The 26,592-nt window shown below is 50.9% G+C and overlaps 1 protein-coding gene across 1 annotated transcript in view; it reads left to right on the top strand.

Annotated features, from left to right (window-relative positions):
• Positions 1 to 26,592, top strand: part of MAP3K5 (mitogen-activated protein kinase kinase kinase 5) — a 209,632-nt gene that overhangs the window by 168,168 nt on the left and 14,872 nt on the right. Inside the window, exons 19-25 of the mRNA XM_058307543.2 lie at positions 3,144 to 3,301; positions 4,716 to 4,893; positions 5,621 to 5,641; positions 12,455 to 12,632; positions 12,725 to 12,893; positions 17,820 to 18,005; positions 21,105 to 21,210. Coding sequence (XP_058163526.1) covers positions 3,144 to 3,301; positions 4,716 to 4,893; positions 5,621 to 5,641; positions 12,455 to 12,632; positions 12,725 to 12,893; positions 17,820 to 18,005; positions 21,105 to 21,210 — 996 coding nt within the window. The remainder of the gene's footprint in view (positions 1 to 3,143; positions 3,302 to 4,715; positions 4,894 to 5,620; positions 5,642 to 12,454; positions 12,633 to 12,724; positions 12,894 to 17,819; positions 18,006 to 21,104; positions 21,211 to 26,592) is intronic.

Raw genomic sequence — 26,592 nt, 5'->3', positions numbered from 1 at the left:
TAAAAAACATAATAAAACAAAAAACTTAACAGGTTTCTGTATAACCCACTCCCCACTCCCCACCACATCATTTTCGTAAATTGTATTTTTTTTGAAGATATATACATCACAAAAAAAATGTTACACTGAAAAACATAAGAGGTTCCTGTTTGAACAAGCACGGATATATATTTGTCCAAGTCCCTGTTTTTCAATTCTTTTGTATCATGCCTTGGAGTGGAATCGCTGGGCCATATGGTAATTCTGTGTTTAACTTTTTGAGGAACTGTCAAACCCTTTTCCACAGTGGTGGAACCATTTTACATTTCCATCAGCAATGCAGTGTTCTAATTTCTCCATGTTACTGCTAAAACTTACTCTTTTCTGTTTTTTCTTTTTTAAAAGTTTTTATTTAGGATGGCCACCCAAATGGGTATGAAATGGTACCTCATTGAGGTTTTGATTTGTATTTCTGTAATGACTAGTAATGTTGAGCATGAGTCCCCGTATTTTTAATCATAACTTAAGGGTTCTTCCTGATCTCATGATTAAGAAATTAGAATGGAAACAGAAGAACCAAGCATTCAATTCAGGAATTAAGAAATATAATGATAGTACTATTTAAGGAGATTAAAAAAAAATGACAAGGGAAGTGACTTTCAGTTCTCCTGGGATGGGGTAGTGTTTTGAGAATTTGAGTTTTGGGTCCTGGCTACCATTCAGTTCTTTCTTTTCCTCCACAATGAAGGTATGCATAGAAAGCAGACAGAATCTTTGTTAGGTCAATATTTTACCTTGACTATGTTTTAATTTCTTTTTTTGTGGTAACATAGATGTTAAACATTTTAACCAATTTTAAGTGTACTCTTCGCTGGTGTTACATGGTGTTACATTTATAGTGCTGTGCTTCCATTGATATGGGCTGTGGGTGGGGGCTGTGCATCTCTTCATGAATAACCTGGGCTGTGCGAATCAGAGAATGAAAACTGCAGCCCCACCTTTCGTAACCATGCCAACCACTCCAGTCCTGGAAAACCAATTAAGCGATATAGGCTCTATAGCCTTTGAATATTCAGGGAGGATACAAACTAAATATGTTAATTCCAGCCTACCTAGAATGTGGGAAATATGTGTTAACTCAAGCTTATCCAGCACTCAAACAAAGCACCATTTGGCTCTTCTTTTGTATAAAAAGAACCCAGATATCTTATTTGGGGCTCTTGGGGTTTTCAACAAGAGTTCCCAAGCCCGGCCGGTCGTTAATAAATTTTTCCTTCCCAAAATTAAAAAAAAAAAAAAGAATGAATAATAATATAGTTAGGAATATAGCAGAAATTAATAATTTGGGAAACATACATATAATAGCATTTATAAATGAATAAACAATTATTCTTAGGAGAACTAGACTGTATTAGTTAATATACACACTAGTGGCTATAAGAAACAATCCCAGGTTTATTTCTTTCAAATGTAATAATCTACTGCAGGTGATTCCTGGACTGACTGCAGGAGGCTTTTCTCCACAGCCTCAGGAACTCACATTCCATTGGCAAGGTAACACCTGGAAGGAAAGGGGACTAGGAAATGTGGTCTTTGGCTGGGTCATCGATTTCCAGTGGCAAGACTACTCTTTGGAGAGGGTAACTCTGTGGATATTGGGAGACAGAAAGCTATGTCTGCCATAGAGACTGACTAACACACTGTCCCTAATAGCAGGTACAGTTAATTTGGCCCACAATAAAAGAAGTATTTCCTATTTAGTGGAAAGCAAGTTGGTTGGATCAAAATGATGACTTGGCCTAACACAGGCAATTTTTGAACAGGGCGCAGTTTTGTAAGCCACAGTACGTTTTCATTTCAAGGCAGTACAAGGGATTGAACCCGGGACCTCGTACGTGGGAAGCAGGAGCTCAACCACTGAGCTATACCTGCTCTCCATCATAATACATTTTTAAGTATTTTTTTTTTCCATTTTCAGTATGTTATTACTTTTTGGTCTTTAAGTTCTTAATTCATTTTCATCCAAATGGCCTGTGCTTTTGAAAAGTTAGAATAACTCGTGACCGGCAATAGGAAGATTAATTAGAACATCCCCAATTGCCAGTAACAGGATTAGTTGGAATATACTACATATCCTCCACAAAAGTGAAAATTGATTGAAATTAACCCAGCATGCATAATTGGCTTGCAATGAATCACAGTTTTTAAAAGGAGACCTTCTAAATTCCAGAAGCTTTTATTTTGTAATTTTTGTTCGCTACTTTTTTGATGTTTTTATTGCCAAAGCAGCTCATGCTCAATACCTAAAAGTTAAAAGATGCAAACAAGCAATTGAATATAAATAGCCATAATCCCACCCACTAACAGTATTCAATTTAGTGTATGGCCTTCATGTATATAGTCACAAAAATGGAATCCGGTTGTTATGTCCTTTTGCAACCTCCAGTTTACCAGTTATTCCATACAAAGTTTATGCTAATTTTCCCACCAGAATGGAATCCTGTTATGCATGCCGATTGCAGTATTCTGATATTCTATTTATGAATTGTTCCAACTTTACCTCCTTTGTTAGCCATATAGGAACGTGTGGAATACTCCAGCATTTTTCCCTCTTTTTTCCTTTCTAAAGTATATTTAGCCAGGTGTGGACTGTTCAATGCTGTTTTGTGAATGCAGAAAGTTGGAGTAACCTAAATGGCCAACAAGCATTAAATAAAAAATGGTCACCGGAGCTAGGTTTATCCTGGAAAAGCTTAGAAGTAAATATATGTAGTCTTTATTTGATGAACCAAACATAAAAAAATGTGTGTTTAGGAAAAACAAGTGCGTTTATATGTTCTCTGTTGACCTCGAAAGACCAATTGTTGGAAGTTTCTAAGAGGTACCAATGAAATGATGTTTCAGTTATGCTCTTGAGGGGATGAGAAAGCACCCATTCTTAGCCAGACAGTGTTGGTAAACAGGTTTTTATATTGCTGATAGAATCCACAGTAATGGCTATTTCAACTTTTATTAACAACCGAGAAAACTGGAACTCAAAAAAGATGAGCTACTAAGACCTGAATCACACTTTTTAAGTTGTCTTACTTAGAGAAATCGAAACTGCTGTTAGAGAACCATCTGTTTCCTCCTCTTAAAGTGAAATGTGTTTGAATGATTTCCAGGTACCCTTCAGTACATGGCACCAGAAATAATAGACAAAGGACCCAGGGGCTACGGAAAAGCCGCCGACATCTGGTCCCTGGGCTGCACGATCATCGAGATGGCCACTGGGAAACCGCCCTTCTATGAACTGGGAGAGCCACAAGCAGCCATGTTCAAGGTCACATTTTGCATATCTTACAATCGTAGAAAGCTTTTCCCAGCCACTAGAGGTTCTGGGTGTGCGTGTCATATCTTAAAAGGGATGATACCACCTTAGAGAGACGAGCTAGCCTAGACTGTACCTGGGCTCAGCTTCCTCACCTGCGAAGCAGGTGTAAACATAGTACCTACCCATATGACTTTTGTGAGGCTTGTATGAGACTACTTAGGGTCTGACATGTGGTGACGCCTATATCATTATTACGAAAATTACATATTAGCTATATAATAATAAACTCATATAAGCTATATAATTATAATTATAAAAATAGATTTCCTTAGAAGATTTTTTTTTAATTTATTTTTTACTCCCCCCCCCCATTGTCTGCTCTCTGTGTCCATTCACCGTGTGTTCTTTTGTGTTTGCTTGCATTCTTGTCAGTGGCACTGGAAATCTGTGTCTCTCTTTGTTGCGTCATTTTGTTGTGTCAGCTCTCCGTGTGTGTGGCACCATTCCTGGGCAGGCTGCACGTTTTTCGTGCTGGGTGGCTCTCCTTACGGGGTGCACTCCTTGCGCATGGGGTTCCCCTATGTGGGGGACACCCCTGCGTGGCATTGTACTCAATGCGCGCATCAGCACTGCGCATAGGCCAGCTCCACATGGGTCTGGAGGCCCTGGGTTTGAATCCTGAACCTCCTATATGGTAGGCGGATACTCTAGCACTTGAGCCAAATCTGCTTCCCCTTAGAAGATTTTCTCTGCCCTAAATACATGAGAACATCCTTTAAGAAAAAAACAAGTTTTACAATGGCTGCAAGGCGCATAAAATAAATGCTGTTTATTTCATTCTCAGGTGCTTTCTAGTGTCTCTTTTAATGTAGGTGATTTGAGATGGGGAAAGTATTTCCAAATCACATTACGGAGGAAAGAGGATTGACTTAAAGTGAAACAAAACCATGTTCAGCTCCCAGAGCTGCCTGTTCCTAACCACCCCTCCGAGCCTCTCCTCCCCCGTGGTGTGACGGGGGGGGGGTCAGTGTCTAATGCCCCGAATCACCGGGAGGAACCGATGAGGCTTGTGGTTGGAAAATGCACGGCGCCCGGCACCCCGCTATGTTGAAAGCCTTTGTGAGCGGAAGCACCGACGTGCTCACGTGTTCTGGAGCTCAGAGGGCTGGTGTATGATGAATACTCCATGGTGCTGCCTCTCTTACACGAGCGTCTTTGCCTAGATCGTTGGCCAAGTTCACAGACGCCCTCTGCAGACTCCCCAGAACCTGAAGGAAGCGCGTCCCAGCTCACGCTGGGAAAGGCCGGGAGCGCGTCGCCTGGGGTCCAGGGTCTCGTCGCGTGATGGAACCGGGGGCTCTTGAGAAGGGCTGGCAAGGTCGCTCTCCAAAGGCCCACCGTTCTTCTTGTGTTTGTGTCTTAGGTGGGAATGTTTAAAGTCCACCCCGAGATCCCCGAGTCCATGTCTGCGGAGGCCAAGGCATTCATCCTGAAATGTTTTGAACCGGACCCCGTCAGGAGGGCCTGCGCGAATGACTTGCTTATGGACGATTTCCTGAAAGTTTCCAGCAAGAAGAAAAAGACACAGCCTAAGCTCTCAGGTCTGTGATTGCGGCACAGAGGCGATGGGTCGGAGTTGCTAAATCTTAAGCTGTTAAGATGCAGGGCTTTTCCAGGAGTCAAACTAATTTTATCAGCTTACGGATGGCCCTGGAAATTGGTATAAATGTTAACACGGTGTCCTCAGACAGTCCATTCCAATAGTGGAGCTCGGCTGCCATCGGTCTCACAAGTGATGGGACCCCATATGCACTCATCTTCCATCATATGGTCAGTAGGTCTCTAAGTATCAGCACTGATAGCATTCTAGCCTTGTCGATGCTGGAGTGAAAGTGTAAAATGGGTGGCATGTAGGCTTTTAGAGCTGGAACCTAAAACTGCCCCTCATGGGCTGCAGGGCTTTTCCAGAGCTATTAAACTTTCGAGCCAGCAAGGTAATGTTCTTTTCATTCTAGGCAGTAGAAAATACCTACTGCCTCTTCGAGAATATCTTTCTGAACAACTAACAGCAAAAAAAGAAAGGTAAGGTTGTCATTTATAAATAAAACAGCAATGCAAATATATATGTAAACGGCCTTTTTGCAGTAATTTCCAGAACTCCTTTCAGAAAGGGAAAAACGCAGACAATCCATTTGTTCTTGGTGTCTTTGGGGTTTACACAGAACGAGGGTGGGCCCTGACCCAATTCAAATGTCCGCTTGTGCTGACGGCTCAGCGTGACGACACCCTTATGTGTTCTTACTGTGCCCTTTGCTTTCCTTCCCACAGCTCTTTCAGCTGGATCCAGCGGTGAGTCTGCTTCTCCTTTGCTCACGGGCGGGAGGCTCTAGAATCCCCATCTCTAGCCTCATTCCCTGCTTGCTCATGCGCGGGAGGCTCTAGAATCCCCATCTCTAGCCTCATTCCCTGCTTGCTCATGCGCGGGAGGCTCTAGAATCCCCATCTCTAGCCTCATTCCCTGCTTGCTCATGCGCGGGAGGCTCTAGAATCCCCATCTCTAGCCTCATTCCCTGCTTGGTCATGGGCAGGAGGCTCTCGAATCCCCATCACTAGCCTCATTCCCTGCTTGCTCATGGGCGGGAGACTCTAGAATCCCCATCACTAGCCTCATTCCCTGCTTGGTCATGCGCGGGAGGCTCTAGAATCCCCATCTCTAGCCTCATTCCCTGCTTGCTCATGCGTGGGAGGCTCTAGAATCCCCATCTCTAGCCTCATTGCCTGCTTGGTCATGGGCAGGAGGCTCTCGAATCCCCATCACTAGCCTCATTCCCTGCTTGCTCATGCGTGGGAGGCTCTAGAATCCCCATCTCTAGCCTCATTCCCTGCTTGGTCATGGGCAGGAGGCTCTCGAATCCCCATCACTAGCCTCATTCCCTGCTTGCTCATGCGCGGGAGGCTCTAGAATCCCCATCTCTAGCCTCATTCCCTGCTTGGTCATGGGCAGGAGGCCCTAGAATCCCCATCACTAGCCTCATTCCCTGCTTCCTTGCAGGGTGGGAAGCTCCTGTATAATTCCTAGAGGCCTCCAGAAACCGTTCCCCTTTCTCTTTCATGAAGGAGGCTTAACTTGTTCCTCTCTAACTGAAAGATGGTTTCTGTCAATTTTGACACCTTCAGTTTGAGTGGAGTCCATACTTTTTTTGTCTGGAGCCATTTGGCCACTTACTGGATTTCTCATGGAAAGTTCCAACAACGGGCAGTTTCCTCTGTCCTGTGTTACCTCTATTTTTCATTGCCCAGGGGTAGTTGTGGTTTTGCTTTTTAACGCTGTCTTTGCAGATCATAATTACAAAGGTGAATTTGCTCTAGGAAGCTCAGCTGGTGCATTGCAAAGAATCATGAAAGAGGAACACAGTTTGGGCCTTCCTGGGGGGGAGGGGTTGTTGATCAAGCGCTGGGGGGCCCCCCTGGCCCCTGTCCCTGGGTTTCCGTGCACCGGGCCAGGTTCCCGCGGCTTCCCGAGGCCTCAAGTCTGTTGGACCCGAGTAGAGGGCCCCTGGGGGTGTCCTGGGCACAGCCCCTCCTGCTTTCCTTCTTCCACACTGAGAGTCCGGAGGAGCTTGGAGGAGCGGCTGGTCCCTCTCCTCCTCCGTGGCTGCTCCTTGCCTTTTCACGGGGGGAGGTGCGGGGGGGAGCATGGGGGGGGGTGCCTCCGCAGGGCTCATCCACCTCCTGATGGCCCGCCTCGGTGTCACAAAATGGGCCCCGATCACACAGAAGTCAGTTCTGAGCCCAACGGAGCCACTTTCTAGATGTGTGACACGCAGCAATGTCTTGTTGCATCTGGCATTCTGGGCTCGTGTAACAATTCCCGGCTTTGGTTCTAAGAACCACGTAAAATTAGAACCTAAAAGAGCGTGGAGCCTTGCCCTGACGCTCAAGCCCTGAGAGCTTAATCCCTTCCATGATGCTTTAATTGCAGGAAACAGCCTCCCATCACATGCACACATTTAGCTTATGTGACCCCATCTGCATACACTTGGGGAGAGAGAAAGGGGGGACAAGGGGGACGGTGATGGAGCAGGTGGTTCTGCCCCCCAGCCTTTTCAGCAAGTGGACGCCTAAGAGCACACGAGGGGGGGTGGGTAGAACTGCTGACCCCAAGGCCATTCGTGACCCCCACATGCCCTACAGCGTCCTGCCGAGCGTAACTCCAAGTAATCGAGGCTCTGCTCTAACTAGAGACTCTAATCCCACTTTTGACGTGACCTGGTTTGACAGAGAAGAGGAGAGGATGGCGCTGGGGTCACCTCTTAACTGGGTGGCCTTGATAGCCACTTCCCCTCAGTTTCCTCACCTGCCCTGCAGGTGCAGCTCCATGACCTGCTCAGGCGGTCGTCGTGGAGGTCCATCGAGGTCACTGGGCCAGAGGCTCCACGCGGCTCGCTCTTCACAGTGGTTATCGTTCCTAAGATTTCCGCCCCACTTGGCCTGCTCTTCAGCCCACTGGCTGCTTCAGAATTTCAGACCCCAGCCCGAAGCGCCCCTCTCCTTTCCCTAAGGTCCCTCACGGCTCTCCTCATTCGGTACCTCGCCCAGGCCTCCTGGATTCTCTGGGCCTTTCTGCCCCCCATGGCCCGTTGCTCCCTGCTCTGCCCCGTGCTGGCGACGTAGGCGTGGGCCTAGGAAGAAGGGGTAGCCCCCACTCCCCGCGTGGTTAGCCTGCGCAGACGCTCAGCTCAAGGGACATCAGGACGTGGGGGCGTGGCTGGTGATGTAACTCCTAGCCACCGTGTCCTGCTCTCAGGTGTCACAGGAACTCCACGCCCCTATAATTCTAGCCGTGAACTGTGACCTGCTCTGGCTCTCCTCCAGGACAAGGGCAAACAGCCGACAGCTCTCCCAGGTCATTTTTACAGGCCCTGTCCCGATTCTGTCCAGAGGACAGAGGCCACCGCCCTTATCTGGGGGCGCCTACCTTCAAAAACTGCACCCAGGCCTCCTTCACAAGGTGGGGGGGAGAGAGGGAGAGGAGCTGCTTCCCCTTTAGAGAGAGAAGTCTGACAGTCGTGTTCTGGGCTCGGCTCCCAGTCCCCACATGCTGACCCAGAGAATTAAGTAATTCATTTAATTCAGTGAACATTTACTGTGCACTTCCAATATGCACAGGAAACGGCTAGACCCCGAACATGTAAAGGTCATCAAGGCATGGCTCCAGGCTCTAAGGAGCTGTCCTGTGGTAGGCGAGATGTGCAGGTAAAAAGTCCACGACACCTTCGTATAGTTCTGTCTGCCCAGAGGAACTTAGAGAGGGACAGAGTGTGAAGTGAGTCTGAGAAATGGGCTCAAGGACGTCTTTGCAGTAGGGGTGACACCTGGTGAATGCAGGTTTACCGGTGGGATGGGAAGTGGGAAGCCAGGTGAGGCCACTTGCAGCACGCGTTCATGCCAGGGTGTGTGACCCCTGCAATGTGGTCAGGGCCCCATGCTGGCTCAGCAACTTTGGTGCTTAAGGTGCATGGGGTCGGGGTGGGGGCCAAGCTGGAGGGGTGAGTGGGGACAGATGCCATAGGGCTCCTTGTGGGCTGCACAGAGGAATTAGGGACGAGGGTTGGGGAGCGGGGAAGATTTCCACCTGGACTAGCATTATGGACCGGCACTGTCCAGTACAACGTTCTGTCCTCACAGAAATGTCCCGTGTCTCCACTGTCCAGTGGGGCAGCCACGAGCCACATGGGGCTTTTGATGACTTGAAGATGGCTATCAGGACTGAAGGCCTGAATTTTTAGTTTTATTTCATTTAAACTTAAAGAGCTCCACATGGCTCGTGACCACCTTATTGGGCAGTACAGCTGTCGACAGGTGGTTCTGCAGCTGCGCAAAGGACAGTTTATGCAGATTTCCAAGCAGCACCAGGGCCTGGGTACCAGGGCACAGCAGTGGCCTGTGCAAGGCCCAGGCCTGCCCAGGGGCCGGGGGTGGCACTTTCTGGTAAACAGCCAGCGGGCTAGCCCTTACCCTCGCTGAAGGTTGTCCGAGGCCTGTGCACTAGGCCTGTGGGACATTGGGCTCGGGACTTCTCCCGAGAAGGAGAACTGCGAGGGTCCCTGGGGCTCTGGCATGGCCCTCAGAGTGACTGAAGGGACCTGGGAGTCCCCACTTTCCCACCACGGGATGGACCAGTTCCCTGAAGTTAGCACCATCTCCTTCTCGCAGGCAGGAGCTCCCGACAGCCCATGGACCAGCCCCAGCCCCCTGTCTGCCCCAGTCTCCCATGGCCTCTTCTGAGCTCACACCCTTCCCATCAGCCTTAAAACGGAGCCGTGGGATCACATCTCTAGAGACACTCCTTCACCACATCCTGGCCGCACCGAGGTCAAGTTAAGAGGTTCATCCAGCCTTGTTGAGGCCTTCCATGGCCAGTTCTGGGGCATGGAGTTTGGTAAAGATTGGGCAGGACGGTAGCTTTCAGGTTGACGGTGGGCGGAAGTCCTGCCACACTGAGGTCCCCAGACCCAGCTTGCTCATACACGTGAGCTGGCAGCAGGGGCACCTGTCTACATGCTCCTCTGGAAATAATTCTCGCGCTTCTCCCCGCTTGCTGTTAGAACTGCCACAGAAAGGCCAGGAGATCTTTCAGAACATCGGGAGTGGCTTTGATCCTAGTCGCACCACAGATGTGTAAGCCTCCTGCCTGGGCCCCCTTTCTCACTCTCCTATCCCTTGCGATGGAGAGAGCGTCCCCCTGGGGCCCTGCATCCACATCCCTGCCGCCTCAGGTGGCTTCTTCAGTGCCTCTCCAGGTCCTCCCACATGCACATGTTCCAGCGTCTTCCGTCATGAACATTTCTTTCCCTGACACTGTGGCCTGGGTGGCTGGCAGCCCATTTTCTGCTCCCCGCCACGGCTTCTCCACTTGAGGCCGTGTCTCCAGGTCTTCTCTTTGTTGCCCTCAACCTCTCACCTGCCCTTCCTCTTGCTCAATCTGCTCTGGCCAAGGTCACTAACGAGACCCATTTGGCCCAACTCGACAAATGCTTTCCTCAATTTCCTCAACCTGTCAGCAGCTCTCGGTGTGGATGGCCATTCTTTCTTGCTTTCAGCCCCTTCGCCTGCTGGCGCTGTGACACTCTTGTTGCTCTCCTGCCTCCCCGTCGTCCTGCTGGGCTGCCTCCTTTCCTGCTTTTTTCCTAGGAATAGCGGTGAAGTTGAGGCCTGGCTCTGTTGCCCTCGCCTCATCTCTCCCTAACTTAAGCAGCCCTTAGCTTTAAATGCCATCTGTAGCAGAAGCTCCCAAGTATACATCTCCAGTCCTTCTCAGAGCTCCAGACTCTCATCCTGTCACCTTCCTCATTTCCCAAACTGATCTGTGAAATAATCCCCTCCCCTGCAGGAAAAATTTCCCTTCAGCTCATATTCTTCCCCATCTCTCTTTTTTTTTTAAAGATTTATTTATTTTATTTATTTCTCTCCCCTTCCCCTGCCCCCCGCCCCCCAGTTGTCTGCTCTCTGTGTCCATTCGCTGTGTGCTCCTCTGTGACCGCTTCTAACCCTATCAGTGGCACCGGGAATCTGTGTTTCTTTTTGTTGCGTCATCTTGTTGTGCCAGTGGCACCATTCCTGGGCAGGCTGCACTTTCTTTCGCGCTGGGCGGTTCTCCTTACGGGGTGCACTCCTTGTGCGTGGGGCTCCCCTACGTGGGGGACACCCCAGCGTGGCACGGCACTCCTTGTGCACATCAGCACTGCACATGGGCCAGCTCCACACGGGTTAAGGAGGCCCGGGGCTTGAACCGCGGACCTCCCATGTGGTAGACGGACACCCTAACCACTGGGCCAAGTCCGCTTCCTCTCCCCCATCTTAATGCATTCTTCGATCCCTTTTCTCAAACGAGGTTTGTGTTTGAGTCCTTCCTTTTGTGCCCCTCTCTCCAATCTGTCCTCCGTTCCTCTGGGTGACCCAGCGAGTAGTAAGTGCTTGTAAAATGCATATTGGATGAACAGATGCATGGGTTGGCCTAACGGAGAAGGGGCCTCCCTCTACAGCCAGGCTCGTTGACATACAGTCAGGTAGGGGAAGGTCCCTGCCGCTCACACAGGGCTCTCCCCCCTCTCTAAGTCTCTGCATTTCCTGGAGGAGCCAGGACGACAGGCACTGGGTTCCATCCTGAAGCATATACTGTTTTGCCTCATTAGACCTCCTTTTAGGCCGTCAGTATCCATAGCAACCCTAAAATCCACAGGTCACTATGACCCTCTTTTACTGGGCAGTCCAGCTACATGATGCCACCAAAAAGCAGGCTAACCCAAGTCCTTACTCCGTGTACTTCTGAAATTCATGCACACGCACATGCACACACACACACGCATGGTGGGAGCCCCTCACCTGGTGGTGTCTAGATAAAACTTAGTCTCCTAATTCCCAAGAACCATCCAGCCTGTCTCTGAAGCGATATCGTGCCACTTAACAGAGTGAGATACTGGACAAATATTGTTCTCTTGCCATCAGTGCTTCAGTTTGCATAATTTTTATAGCATTGTTTTCTCTTGATTTTTTTTTATTGTGACATGTATGTAACGTAAAATTACCATCTTGAGTACAGTTCAGAGGCATCGATTGCTTTCATTGTGCTTTCATCACCACCATCCGTTACCAGGACTTTTCCATCACCCCAGTCAGAAACCCTGCGCCCCTTTTATGGTAACTCCCCGTTCCCTGCCTGGCTTCACTCAGCGTAAGGCTTTCAGGTTTCATCCACGTGGCCCCACGTATCGGAACTTCCTTTCTTTTTTACGCTGAATAACATCCGTTGTACTCTGTGCCGCGTTTTGTTTCTCCAGTCATCTGCCGAGGGCCACTGGGTTGCTCCCACCTTTTGGCAGTTGTGAGCAAGGCTGCTCTGTGCGGTGGTGTCCACGGGTCTGCGTCCCTGCTTTCAGGTCTTCGGGTACAGAGCTAGGAGTGGGACCGCTGGGTCCTGTGGCCTCTCTCTGTTGAACTCTCTGAGGAACCGGCAACTGGTTCCCACAGCGGCTGCACTCTCCCCTCGCCCCAGCCCTCGTGCCCACCCCCGTTATTTTCCACCTCCTGGCTGACGGCGGCCCTGCTGGCCTGAGGCCGCTCTCGCAGCGTGAAGGCAGCGCTGTCTCCTCGCCTCCGCAGAGTACCTCAGGAGCATCTCCCTGCCAGTGCCTGTGCTGGTGGAGGACACGAGCAGCAGCAGCGAGTACGGCTCCGTCTCCCCCGACACGGAGCTCAAGGCAGACCCCTTCTCTTTCAAGACGAGACCCAAATCCTGTGGGGAGAGAGATGTGAAAGGAATGCGCACGCTCTTCTTGGGGTGAGGGCCTGGCTCGTTCGGGTGGAGGAAGGGTGTTGGAAGGGCATCTTCTTGTGGAGGAAATGGTCATGTATGCTCCCCAATCGTTACAGCATTCCAGATGAAAATTTCGAAGATCACAGTGCCCCACCCTCTCCTGAAGAAAAGGATTCCGGCTTCTTTCTGCTGAGAAAGGACAGTGAGCGGCGAGCCACCCTCCACAGGATCCTAACCGAAGACCAGGACAAAGTCGTGAGGAACCTGATGGAATCCTTGGCTCAGGTAGAACCCTGTAAAAGCTGACATGTTTTCACTGCATCGTAACCACCTTGAATCCTAACAGATGATGTGGAGACGTGAGGAAGTGGCATTGCTTACGAGGAAAGAGCGAGCACACCCCGGGAAGAAATGGGCAAATCCCTCCCTGAGAAACTGTGCTTTTGAACATAGCCTGTCTACGTCAGGAACCAAGTTTTCATGTTGGGGAGGTTCTCCTAGTCCCTACGGGCCTCTTTGACCCTTGTTCATGTGTTTACTCATCCAGTCAGTAAACACACTGAGCCCTGATACATGCTGGTCACTCCTCGGAGCATTCCAGGAACACCAGCAAATATAATAGAGACCCCCACACACCATTCCAGTGGAAGGTGAAGGGCCGGATACAGTACGTGAGTCACACAGTGTGTTAGAGGGCCATGGGTCTGTGAAAAAAGAGCACAAAGCCCGTCGGGGAAACTGCTCCCCGGGAAAGCGTGCAAAGGATTCCCTTCACAGAGCCAAGGAGGGAGCCCCCATTCCCCAGGATTCCTTTCACAGATCCGAGGGCGATCTCCGCCACCCCCCAGGATTCCCTTCACAGATATGCGGGGGAGTTCCCACCCCCAGGATTCCCTTCACAGACCCAAGGAGGGATCCCCACCCCCACCCCCAGATTCCCTTCACAGATCCGAAGGGCAATCTCCGCCTCCCCCAGGATTCCTTCCAGGACTCCTTTCACAGATCCAAGAGAGAATTACCCCTACCCCCCCCCCCCAGGATTCCCTTCACAGATATGAGGAGGAACCCCCCCACACACAGGATTCCCTTCACAGATATGAGGGGGAACCCCCTCACACAGGATTCCCTCCCAACCCAGTGGAGCAGGGGCTCCCTCCCCAGGCTCTGCGTGCTGGTGACAGGCCGCCCAGACCTCCTGCCCACGGACCCCGTAGACACGGCCAGCCTAGGCCACGATACTCACTCTCCTCAGTGGGACCTGGGCTGGCTGTGGCCCCACCCGGCCGCCGCCGCCTCCTGTCCCACAGGGTCCCCGTGCGTGAATATGGCATCTTCCTTTAAGTCCTGTGGAAACAGCTGCCCAGGGGGCAGCAGCAGGGCTCGGGCCAGGCGCCCCAAGTTTCCTGGTCTGTCTTTGGCCTTTCCTCAGCCGTTGCTGAGAGGGAAGTAGACTGAGGCCCTCTTCTCTAGGCTCTTCCTGTCCAGCCTGGCTGTCGAGCCTTAAGCCTCTCTGCTCCTTGTGAGCCTGAGGCGGGCTCCCCGGTGGGTCCCCGTGTAGATCCCATGGGAGCCACTAAAGGCCTCATGGGGGCCGGGAGGGTCTCTGGGCACAAGGAGTGCTGACCTGAGTTCCAGCCACACTCTGGGGACCCCAGACCCCCGCTCTAAAGGAGGGAGGCACCCTGGGGCCAGGGAGAGCCCAGGGGGAGAGCCGGGGCTCTCAGCATGGAGGCCACCGAGGAGAGTGGCGGTCTGGAGCCTTGGCTTTCGCTCCTGCCTTTCCTCCCCTCACTGTGGTCCCTCGAGGGCTGAGGGGAAGAGGATGGCGTCAGTGAACAAGTACCAGGTACTGTTCCGTGGACTGAGTGGAAAATCTCTGCCTGCTCTTGAGGGGGATGTTCTGATGGAGAAGGACAAACAATAAAAGGCTCAGGATTTCATGTATGTGGCCTCATCTAATCCTCGTGGCAACAATCCGATAGTAATAATACTGTTCATACCCTCGTTAGACAGGTGGAGAAACTGAGGCACAGGGCAGGGGAGCACCTTGCCAAGGTCTTGCAGCATTCAAATAATGCTTTTCATGTTATTAAAAGCTGCTCCACGGCCCTGCGTTTAAGAGGCATGTTTTAGGCAGATGCCCACGGACTCCAGGGAGGCTGAAAATTCTCAGGCATGCCAAGGGGAGTGCTTTTCCAGGCCGGAAAACACCTGCCCGTTTGGGATCCTCCTGCCAGATGCGCCCAGCCCTGAGCCTGGAAAGAGAACTCACCTCCCCGACCGTGCGAAGCTCCTTAAGCTGCGGAGATGGTTAATGAGTCAGTCATCCTCAAGTTGCCCGTTATGTCCTAGTTCTATGAGCATACTGGACTTCTCCCTACAAGGAGAAACTAAATAAAACCTTAAAAGCAACTGTGGGTGGACAGTTGCTGGTCATGGGGCACAGCACAAAGTTGCTGGTCAGACCCCAGGGAAACCTGGGGTCGCCAGGTCATAGCATGCGTCCTGTCTGCCCTGCTAAGGAGGCAGCATGTCATTTCCAGTGACACCGAATGGTAAGTTCATGGTGGAGCAGGGCCTGAGCCTTGCTCCCAGCTCCCTCTTCCATGGGGAGTAGAATATGATGGTTAGGAGCTTGGGCACTGCTTCAGCTGCTACCGTGGAGGTCCTGGTTCCAGCATTTAAAGGCTGGGGGGTTGGGGCTAGTTATTTGACTTCTCTGAGCATGAGTTTCCTATAAAATGGGAAAGAATAATCTCTACTGCAGAGGGTCCCTGTAAGGAGTTACTGAGGTCAGAAGGTAAGTGAGCTCCCACTAGAAAGCATTCTGCAAATGTAATTAGCTCTTGTCATTACTGCTGATGTTATCATCAGACAGGCGAACCACAGTATCTAATACTTCTTTTTTTCCTACAACCAGAGAGAAATAATGCTTTTCATTTTATTAGATATTTTAGGATACATCTTTTTTTTTCTCTCTCTCTCCCCTCCCCCCCTCCAGTTTGTAGTTTATCTGTTCTCTGTGTCTATTTTGCTGCGTGTTCTTCTTTGTCCACTTCTGTTGTTGTCAGCAGCATGGGAATCTGTGTCTCTTTCTGTTGCGTCATCTTGTTGTGTCAGCTCTCTGTGTGTGAGGCGCCATTCCTGGGCAGGCTGCACTTTCTTTTGCACTGGGCAGCTCTCCTTACAGGGCGCACTCCATGCGCATGGGGCTCCCCTACGTGGGGGACACCCCTGCATGGCAGGGCACTCCTTGCGCGCATCAGCACTGCGCATGGGCCAGCTCCCTACGGGTCAAGGAGGCCCGGGGTATGAACCGCGGACCTCCCATGTGGTAGGCAGACGCCCTAACCACTGGCCCAAGTCCACTTCCCTAGGATACATCTTTTCATTCGAGTATGCCCTGTATAACAAAACCAAATCGTAAAGGTTTGGTCAGGTTCTCAAACCAGCCTGCGAAAGCCTTTTAATCTCTGACGTCATTCTGACCTCATCGTCCTGGCTGAGGAGGTGTGAAGGATAAAGGGCTGGGGCGCAGATAGCTCGGAGCGGCACTGGGAGGGCTGAGGGAAGACGGCCGCCAGGTGCTGCTCCCTGAAACTCCAATCAGGCACATCCGATGCGTCAGGTGCTGGTTGATGACGGCACCTGAGGGAGTTAGCACGGAGACAGGTGTTAAAATGGAAAGGACCACCACGAAACTGGGTGGAAGAGCCTGGAGGGAAAAATTTCCCGGAGTGGAGAGCATTCTTTCTAGGACAGTGGTTCCCGCATCAGAAACCAGAAGCAACATGTTTTTCTGTTGCCAAAACAAAGCTAATGTCAAAAAAAAAAAAAAGATGTTTGCTATTTAAACTGTTGGCAAACATGTAACTGATTTTTCACTAAGATAAGCTTCCAATTTTTGAATAACTCACATTTTTCCTTCTTGAACATATTTTCGTGTTGCCTGTGATTCGTTACTTTCTGTGTAATTTAATCTGTGGTAAGAGGAAAAAAACACACAAAGTTTATCATGGTCCCCAGTCTGAATTTCAAATATTCCCTTAATGATGGCTTTTAAGCTTTCTAATATAATCTTTTCTCGTGGAAGCATAAACATGGTAGAAGCCCCCAGATGAAATATATTGTAAGAAGGTGCATTTCTCTTCTATTTTAATAGAATCCTAGAAATTGTAACTTTCAAAGCCCAGTTGAGGAATTTAATCTTAGTAATGCAGTGAGAAAATGTGCAATATGAGATAGAAATGAGCATAATAAAAATCCCGTTTCTTAAAGTTAAATGAAGATAAATAACATCCTACTATATTTCCTTATAGGAAGTAATGTCCCTTGCTCAAGGTGAGAAAATTCAAATTGGGAGAGGGAATTTGTCTAAATGTTTTATGTTTAATATCTAAAAATAGTCCACTGGTTCATTCTTATAACTGTTATGTCCTTAATGGGTAAAGAACAGTTTCAGGGGTGGAGTTTGAGCTGCGCCCTTTTGGTTGCAAGGATTTGACACCCTTAAAGGGCAGTGGGAGTACTGGGGGGTGTTGCAGGTAGACGCACAGCAATGGTGGGAGTGGATGCCCAAGGATTTCCAGCCCTGGCACCTAGACGCTTCACAGACGGAGAGCAGCCTGAGACTCCAAGTGATGTCCGGTTCCAGTCCTCTGCACATCCTTCCTCCGGCTGGGCCACCGCTGGCCTGCTTGGTGGGCCACTGCCCCCTCTGACCGCGTCCCCCACTGCCAGCTGGCATCCTCAACTCCATTGTGTCTGCTTCCTGCCTTTTAACTGAATGTACTCATGCCCTGTTGTATGCTTTCTCTCTCTGGGTAGACCTCGAGCACGAGGTCCCTTGACTTCTTGCCTGGTTCCCTATTCAGTTCCCAGTTAAAAGGTCTGTGGGCAAGAATCTTCTTGCGTCAGGCTGGGCGGTAGCTCCGAGCTTTGTCTGTCTACTACAGCTTTGTCTGTCTACTACAGCATTGTCTGTCTGCTATGTCTCGGCTGATGGCCAAGGCGTGGGGCAGCTGCCCGACCCCCCGAAGCCCGATGCTCTGCGGGGTAAAGGAAGAGCCGTACTGCTCGCAGTGCGGTCCTTTTTCTTTAGCAGGGGCGCTCTGCAGCCCGGGTGTCCTCAGGAAGGCCTGTGGGCAGGGAGGACCTTGGCTGACAATGCCTGGCCCAGATCAGCTGAGGACCGGTGGGTTTTTTCCACAGGGCACCGAAGAGCCGAAACTCAAATGGGAACACATCACAACCCTCATTGCCAGCCTCCGTGAATTCGTGAGATCCACGGACCGCAAAATCATAGCCAGCACGCTGTCGAAGCTGAAGTTAGAGCTGGACTTCGACAGCCACGGCATAAATCAAGTCCAGGTGGTCCTCTTCGGCTTTCAAGATGCTGTGAGTATAACAGTTTTCCCCAAACTCAAGCTAGAATTAGCCAGAAAAACAGGATAAAACCTAAGCTCCCTCACATTTTCCTTATTCAACGATTTCAATGAACTCCATTCTCTACGATGATAGATGTGAGGTGTTTGTCCGTCCGTGTGATTCCAAGGATCATATTTGTTCTATGTGTTTGCATTCTCCAGAGTTAGACGCACATGCAATGGAATCATCCTGGAAAATAGCAAAATTTCCAAACATCTCCCGGGGCTGAACTTTGTTCTTATGAAATCCTGCGGTAGATTACTATTCCTTATCATGATTTAGCAACACTACCGACACACGCACACATGCTCAAATTCTATATCAGAAACGCCATCTAGTGGCTATGAGGAGAAAAGTAGTAACAGATTGGATTGGTCACTGCTTAAAAAAAAAACTTGTGTTTTTTTTCCTTTCAGTTTTTCTCTGGTGTCCAAACAGACCATTTTTAAAAAAGATGTTTGCTTTGTAAATATCCACCATTTCCCAGGCAACAGGAGTCTTCAGAGGGCTGAACCTCGCTGAGTGAAGATTAATCCACACGATCCAATGAGAGATTGCTGGGAATTCTTCCCTTTAAAATTGAGTTGCTATGCAACACCAACTAGAAACCAGTCTTCTTAAAGCCTGATGAAAAACCATCTGTGTTATTCTTGGATAAAATTTATCTGTGTAACTTTGTACTCCGCCCCCCCCCTCAAAAAAAAAAAACCCCACAAAAAAAGTAAGCCACACCCAGGCCTTTACAAGATGTGGGAAACTGAAATAAGGTTCTTGAGTGTGGCTGTGGTGTGAATACAGAAGCACTTTGCATAATTGTGCTTAAATTACAAGAGTTAATTCACCCCTAAAGTGTTACTGCTCCTGTGAAGGAGCTGTCTTGACAGTTGTATTTGGAGCACCACTTTATCGCTGATTTAGAAACCAAATTATAATCCTTCAGTTGATGCTCACTGAGGCTTGGCACAAGCCACTCAGTCTTCACGGTTTATGGGTGGAGGGGAGACCTCCTGGCTTGATTAAGGTCCTAGGAAATGGAAGCAAATGCTCACTTGTGTGTTACATGCAGAAGAGCAAATGGTCTTGCTAAATCGTCCTTTCCCACACGTTTGCCTTCAGCCTGGAGCTTGGAAAGCAGGTGGGCCAGTAGAACTCAGACTGAGGGCTGTTCGTTGTACTCCTGAGCCGTGAGCCCAGGCCACTGACATGTGCACGTGCACATACCTGCTTTTACTCACTCACTGTCCGGAATGGGAATGAACCCCAAGAATGGGTCCTAAGTAATGTGCTATTTAGTGAAGAGCTGTGAGTGGGAATGGCTACACAGGATCTTCTTCTACCTTGCATACCCGGCCCTTGAGAGAAATTGTCCAGATTGCCCCATGCTACCCAAATAAGCAGGTAAAACCCCAAAGCAACAAAGATTCCAGAACAGACCCAGTTGGAAAGGATTTCCTAGGACGAGGGGGAACCTAGCAGTGGTTCGTTCCCTTGGAGCAATACCTAGGAGGAACTCCCCTGACTGGCTCCTTCTAACTGTGGGATTCTGACCACGAGGGATCTAGGCCTGGAACTGGGCCAGCAGGCTGCAGCTCCTAGGGTGGGGTTGCAGGGAGCTCACCGCAGCAGGCTGCAGCTCCCGGGGGGGGGGGGGGGCGGGGGCGGGGGCAAAGTATGGGGGTTGCAGGGAGCTCACCCCAGCAGGCTGCAGCTGCCAGGGTGAGGTTGCAGGGAGCTCACCCCCAGCAGGCTACAGCTCCCTGGGTGGTGTTGCAGGGAGCTCACCCCCGGCAGGCTGCAGCTCCCTGGGTGGGGTTGCAGGGAGCTCACCCCTGGCAGGCTGCAGCTCCCTGGGTGGTGTTGCAGGGAGCTCACCCCCTGCAGGCTACAGCTCCCTGGGTGGTGCTGCAGGGAGCTCACCCCCGGCAGGCTGCAGCTCCCTGGGTGGGGTTGCAGGGAGCTCACCCCCGGCAGGCTGCAGCTCCCTGGGTGGTGTTGCAGGGAGCTCCCCCCGGCAGGCTGCAGCTCCCTGGGTGGGGTTGCAGGGAACTCACCCCCGGCAGGCTGCAGCTCCCTGGGTGGTGTTGCAGGGAGCTCCCCCCGGCAGGCTGCAGCTCCCTGGGTAGGGTTGCAGGGAGCTCACCCCCGGCAGGCTGCAGCTCCCTGGGTGGGGTTGCAGGCTGCAGCTGCCAGGAGGGCGGGGGGAGGCAAGGAGGGGGGTGTTGCAGGGAGCTCCCCCCAGCAGGCTGTAGCTCCCGGCCTTGTGCAGTGAGCTTACTTCTTTCCCAGCTCCCGCCAGGGTCTCTAACCAGGGCTTCTTAGAGGCCCATGCCTACCAGCAGTGAGTAGAGTTAATCTGAATTTTAAATAAGCCTGTCTTAGCCTTATGACAAAAGGCTGTATTAAAAAAAAAGATAATGTGCACATCTGTTTCAGTGTCTATTTAAATATGTGAAATATTATTAGGCATTTAAAAAAAACAACAAATCCTTGCGCCAGGGGTCTTTAAGGTGAGCAGGCCGCTGTGGAATAGAACATCCCCCTGCTGGCAAGCTGGGGAAGGGCAGGGTACGCCCACGGTTCTGCAGGGGGCACAGAACTGCTCCTTTCCCCTGCGCTGCTTTTCCAGGCTACCAGGCTATGCTGATGCGCTTGGCCCTGTCAACAACAGAGTCGTAACATTTGAGGAGAGCATTTCTTTTTTATTTAAAGCCCCCTGGGCTCTGTCTTCCTCCTATCCCAGCTCCAGCACCCATGTTTTAATAAACATCATGGAGACCGGAAGCTGCAAACCCTGAGTCCCGCAGGAGCGACCTTAGCCTCCAACCAGACGCCTGGCATTTAAATGACTTGCCCTCTTCGCTCACGGAACTTCAGTTTGAAGTGGCAAGTTCTCATTTGCTTGCCAGAGACATAAAGAAATGATTTACAATTTGAGGGGAAGACAACTCCTGGCTTCTTTTGTAGACAGAACCTCATCCGTATGCTCAGATTTAATGAAATGTAACCAAATTCTAGTTTGTTTGCCATTGAAAATTAAGGCAGACTAAATACTGTTCTCTCTCTCTCCAGGTCAACAAAGTCCTTCGGAATCACAACATCAAGCCGCACTGGATGTTTGCCTTGGACAGTATCATCCGGAAAGCAGTGCAGACAGCTATCACCATTCTGGTTCCAGGTCAGCCATATTGAATTTGCTGCAAATATATAGCACTTGACGTTTGAGATTGCTGTGCCTCTGTCATTCCTGCTGTTACCGTAGCACTTTTAGGCCATGTTAGTCCTATGTTTTTGTTTTTGTTTTGTTTTTAAGAGGTACCAGGGATTGTACCCAGGACCTAGTACATGGGAAGCAGGTTCATCCACTGGGCTACAGCCACTCCCCAATGAGAGTTGGTTTTTCATTTGTTTGTTTTTTGGAGGTACTGGGGATTGAACCTGGGACCTCATACATGGGAAGCAGGTGCTCAACCACTTGAGCTACATCCACTCCCCAGCCCTGTGTTTTCTGATCTTCTCAAGGCCACCACATAAATGCGGTGGAGGGCAGACAATCTGAGTCATGGCATGCCCAACAAAATGTTACCATGATTGGGGAGTGGGTGTCAGCTTAGTGCTTTGAGCACCCGCTTCCTGCATACAAGGTCCTGGATTCAATCCTTTGTACCTTCTGGAAACAGGAATGTTGTGGATTAAATTATGTGTCCCCCAGACAGTGTGTTCAAGTCCTAACTCTGGTCCTGTGAGCATGAGCCTACCTGGACCTGGTGTCTTTGAAGAGGCACCTAGTTGAGATGACCTAAGCCAGTCGGCCTGTGCCCTGTAAGAAGAGGAGAGACAGGGGACAGCCATGTGGCGGAGGCTGAGGCAGAGCTCGGCTGCCGTGGCCAAAAGCCGCCGCTGAACCCTGCTGACTGCGGAGGGCACAGGGCCCTGCCCACACCTCATGTTAGACCTCTGGCTCCAGGGAGGGAATAAATGTCTGTGGTTTTAAGCCCCCCAGTGTGTGGACTTGACTACAGCAGCCCTAGGACACCAGGAGAATGAGTGAAGGAGAAATTCCTGGGCCTTGCAGAGGGACCCAAACAAACATGCCTTTCAATATGCAGAGAGCGGTGCTCACACTCTCCTCTGTCACCCTTACCAGCGGGTCTCAAGGCAGCTAGGGCCTTGAGCCATGGAAGGAGCTCTAAAATCGCAGCTTTCTCAGCCCCACACCAGCTCTAAGGAGGAAAAGTCTGTGGGGGATCAAGCCCAGGGGCCTGCATCTTCCAGCTCCAGGCCATTCTGGTGCACCCCGGTTTAAAGCACGGGACTAGACAGTTCCCTGGTGGTGCAGGTTGGGAGGGGGCCCAAGGGGTGGCCGTGGTCAGGGGTAAGTGAGGGCGGTATGCATACTCGAAGGCAAAGCCTCCAAAGTGTCCTGACAGTCCACCAGTAGTAAAGTCTCTCCGCCACGTGGGCTTTAGCGCCCTGGCTGCCGACGCAGATGCTCTGCAATGGGTTGGCTTAAGCAATGGGAACTGATTGACTTCCGATGTTCAGGCTAAGAGAGGCCCGATCAAGACGATGCTTTCTCCCAGAAGACTGCGTTCTGGGCTGGCTGCTGGTGCCCCTGAACCTTGGCTTTTCTGTCCCACAGCACCACACGTGGTGGCCTCCCCTGGCCTCTTGGTTCCACTGACTTCCTGCTTCTAGCTGCTCCCCACGGCTTCTCTCCGTCTGGCTTTCACTCTGCTTATAAAGGATTCTAATAATCCACTTGAAAGCCCAAGCAGGTTCATTTGGGCCACCCCTTAACTGAGTGACATCTTGGAAAGATCTTCTTCACAATGGGTCTGCAGCCACAGGAATGGGTTACTTTTCAGAACATCTTTTTCTGGGTTACATATACCTCCGGACCAGCAAAATAGACAGGTTTCTATTTAGATATGTTAATGTATAAAGTGGAAACGTGTTCTGCTGCATTAATTTGTGTAAGTATTATAAAGCATTCATTTTAGACATTCTGAATGTCTAAAATCCTTAGACATTTAGAAGGATAAGATAAATAGGAAATATTTTAAAATTTAAGTTATATACACATGGAACCACAAAATTTTGTGTCTTCAACACTTCCAAGGTGTGGGGTCCCCGCTCTTCTCTCAAATACCTTGTCTGACTTGAGTGTGAAGTGTCAGTCCATACAGTAAACATCCATAAACCTCAGTTTATTCCTTTCTTCTATCAAAAAAGAAATGTAAGTAGAAGCTCTACTACCCCAGAACATGCTGTTTCCCCCCCCCCCCCCCCCGGCACGCCCTCCCCTCCCCTCTCCTTTTACATGGCTGCCCCTTTGCATTCTTCAGATCTGGATTTAAAAAGATGCTGCTTCAGAGAGTCCTGGCCTGCCAGCACATCTGAAGGAGGCTTCCCTTGTTACTCTCTCCTAACGGAAATGGTTTCCCCATTCACGACACTTTGTGCAATCTGCACCTGCTTTGGTTCTCTTGTTCGAAGGGGTTTCCCACCCTAGAGGGTAGTGCCAGAGGGTATGGGGCTTTATTCTTTGCCTGGCCTACGCCATGCACAGTGCCTGGCAAACGGTAGACCCCCAAGAAATACAGATTGGAATAATACGTAAATGAGTTTCTCCTGATTGTAACAAATTGAGAAGAACATTTGCATGATGTAGAAACGTAAAGCAATTCCAGAGAGACTTTTTTTTTCCCCCAAAGGACGTACCAGGAATTGAACGTGGGACTCATACATGGGAAGCAGGAGCTCAACCACCGAGCTATGCCCACTCCCCTCTAGAGAGACTTTGAAACACATTTAGCAGTTGGATGTGACCCTGAGAAATTTGTACTCTAAAGAAGTTAACAGTACTTAAGTTTAGATGGTGTTTCACTGGGGTAAGACTGTATATAGGAACTATAAGGTGGAGAAATTATAGGTTCGAAAGACACAAGATGAAAGGCAATAGGTGTGCAGCCGGGCAAGGCTAGATAGGGGCTGTGAGTGACACAGGAGAGACGGAGAACCCCAGTGAGGAAAGGGCAGGGGGATTCCATTCGAAATCACTTTAACAGCACAGAAACGATCTGTTCATTCAGCTTTTTCACTTTTATGTGTTATTAAAACTTTCACAAGCCTGATCTCATTCACCCACATAAAACCTTCAGCGGGACACACACAAGGCCTTGGAAGAGTCCTGTGAGGGACGCCAAAGGACCCGAGGAGTGAACACAGCTGAGCGGCTGCTGGTTTCACCCGCAGGGGCAGGGGGAGAGCGCTGGTCCCACACCTGGCAGAGGTCGTGGCTCGAGGAGGCCGCGGCCTGCTCTGGTCCGGCATGGATGCGTCCCCAGGCATGACCCCCAGCACGTCGGCTCCGGTCCTTAGCCTGCAGCAGACGCTGGGAGGGGCCGAGCCCAGGCAGCTGCAGGCAGGACGGACGCGCAGCCAGAGGTCCCCTGTGACGGCCCCCAGGACCCTGCAAGGCGCGAGGGGAGACCTGACCAGGCTGCTGGCGGCAGCTGCTGTGTCCAAGGTCACGGCCGTTTCCCCCTGTGAACCTTCAGGGAGCGGGAGGTGTCCTCCAGCATCCACCGCTTCCTCTGGACCCCAGGCAGGCGCTGCTGCAGCCCAGAGGCTTCTGCGTAGGCCAGGCTGGCGGCCCGGGCGACCGCCGCAGTCTCTGCCCAGCACTCATCCTGTGGCCTGTCTTGCAGGGCCCCTGCCCAGTACCCAATGGGTGGCCTCCGGAGGGGGTGCCTGGTTCTCCAGGTAGATGGGGTGGGGGCAGAGGTGTCGGGGATGGAGTGCAGGGCCTGGAGAAGCTCCGCCACTGGCCGGCCTGCACACCCTCTCGGTGGTGGCGGCCTGCACGGCAGCCGAGGCACAGCGTGGAGCCCTGCTTCCCAAAGCCCAGCACTGCCGCGTAGCTCGTCGGCCTGCACGATGTACATGTCTGCTCTAGTAAGCTAGGCTGCCGAAAGCAGGGACCAGAAGGTGGGTTGCCCGTTACAGTGGGGATTTATTGGTTTACAAGCTTACCATTTCCAGGCTGAGAAAAATGTCCAAATCCAGGTATTGTCACACGACGCTTTCTCCCTCAAGACGAGCTGCCAGTGATCCTGGACTCCGCTGCCACGTGGCAAGGCACGTGGTTGTGTCTGCTTGTCTCTGCCTTCTCCTCTGGGTTTCATTGCTTGCAGCTTCTTGCTTCCCTGGCTTTCTCTCTTCACCTGGATTTCCTTGTCTCACCAAGGACTCAAGTGGGAGGATTAAGACCCATCCTGAATGAGGCGGTCGCATCTTAAGATCCTACGCACCAAAAGTTCTTCCTTACAGGGGTCCACACTCACAGGAAGGGATTAGCTTTCAGCACATACTTTTCCGGGTTCTCTCCAGCTTCAGCCCACCACAATGTCGCCCTCCTTCTCGTGATGGGACAGGGACGGATGGACAAATGACTGGTGATGTAGGCTCACTCCCTTGGTGTCGAACAGACAGCCACTGCACAAGGCTGTCTTGATCTGCTAGTGGAGAGGGGACCAGGAGATAAAGATGTCTGGGAGGGAAAGTGGACCTGGCTCAACGGATAGAGCGTCCGCCTACCACAAACCCAGGCCTCCTCACCTGTGCGGTGAGAGGGCCCAGGCGCAGTGCTGATGTGTGCAAGGAGTGCTGTGCCACGCAGTGGTGTCTCCCACGTAGGGGAGCCCCATGCGCAAGGAGCACACCCCGTAAGGAGAGCCGCCCAGCGTGAAAGAAAGTGCAGCCTGCCCAGGAATGGTGCCACGCACACACAGAGAGCTGACACAACAAGATGACGCAACAAAGAGAAACACAGATTCCCGTGCCGCTGACAACAACAGAAGCAGACAAAGAAGAGCAGCAAGTGGACACAGAGAACAGACAACTGGGGTGGGGGGGAGGGGAGAGAAATAAATTAATCTAAAAAAAAATGTCTGGGGAGATGTCCACCAACAAGGGGCGTTCAGACAATCCAGCGCCTCCCCCTTGGGCTATTCCGGAAGCTTCTTGGTCTTCACAGCCTGTGGGAAGCATAAGCTGGGCACAGCCCCCAAACACCAGTACTGCTAGCATCCTACTGGCCTCGTGGGTGACGGGAGACCCCCGAGAAGACGCCCAGAGGCACATGCCCATGGGGGGCTGGGGTGGCACTGATCCGTGGAGCTGAAGGACCCATCTGTCCACTCATTAATTTTTTGCTTGGATCTCCCTTTTCGAACTGATCATTGAAATGCTATGAGGTATCTCAGATTGTACCCTGGAACAGAAAAAGTACATCACTGAAGAACTGGTGAACTCTGAAGTCTGTGGTTTAGTGAACAGCAGAGTTCCAATCTTAATTTCTCAGCGTTGCAAACACGCCTTAGGTAGGCAGGATGCTACTTACTATCAGGGATACCAGGTGGCAGGGGCGGGCAGCTCCTGTATTGTCCCACATTCTTCCAACCAAAAGTCGGGCAGGAAAAGTCGGCTTTCACACCGTTGGCAGAAGTCTGTTAGGCTTGGGAAGCGTGACGGGAGAGTGGCAGGGGGTTCTGCC

The sequence above is a fragment of the Dasypus novemcinctus genome, chromosome 11 (assembly GCF_030445035.2).
Source record: "Dasypus novemcinctus isolate mDasNov1 chromosome 11, mDasNov1.1.hap2, whole genome shotgun sequence".
In the NCBI taxonomy this organism is placed as follows: Eukaryota; Metazoa; Chordata; class Mammalia; order Cingulata; family Dasypodidae; genus Dasypus; species Dasypus novemcinctus.
This window is presented reverse-complemented; position numbering and strand designations above follow the sequence as displayed.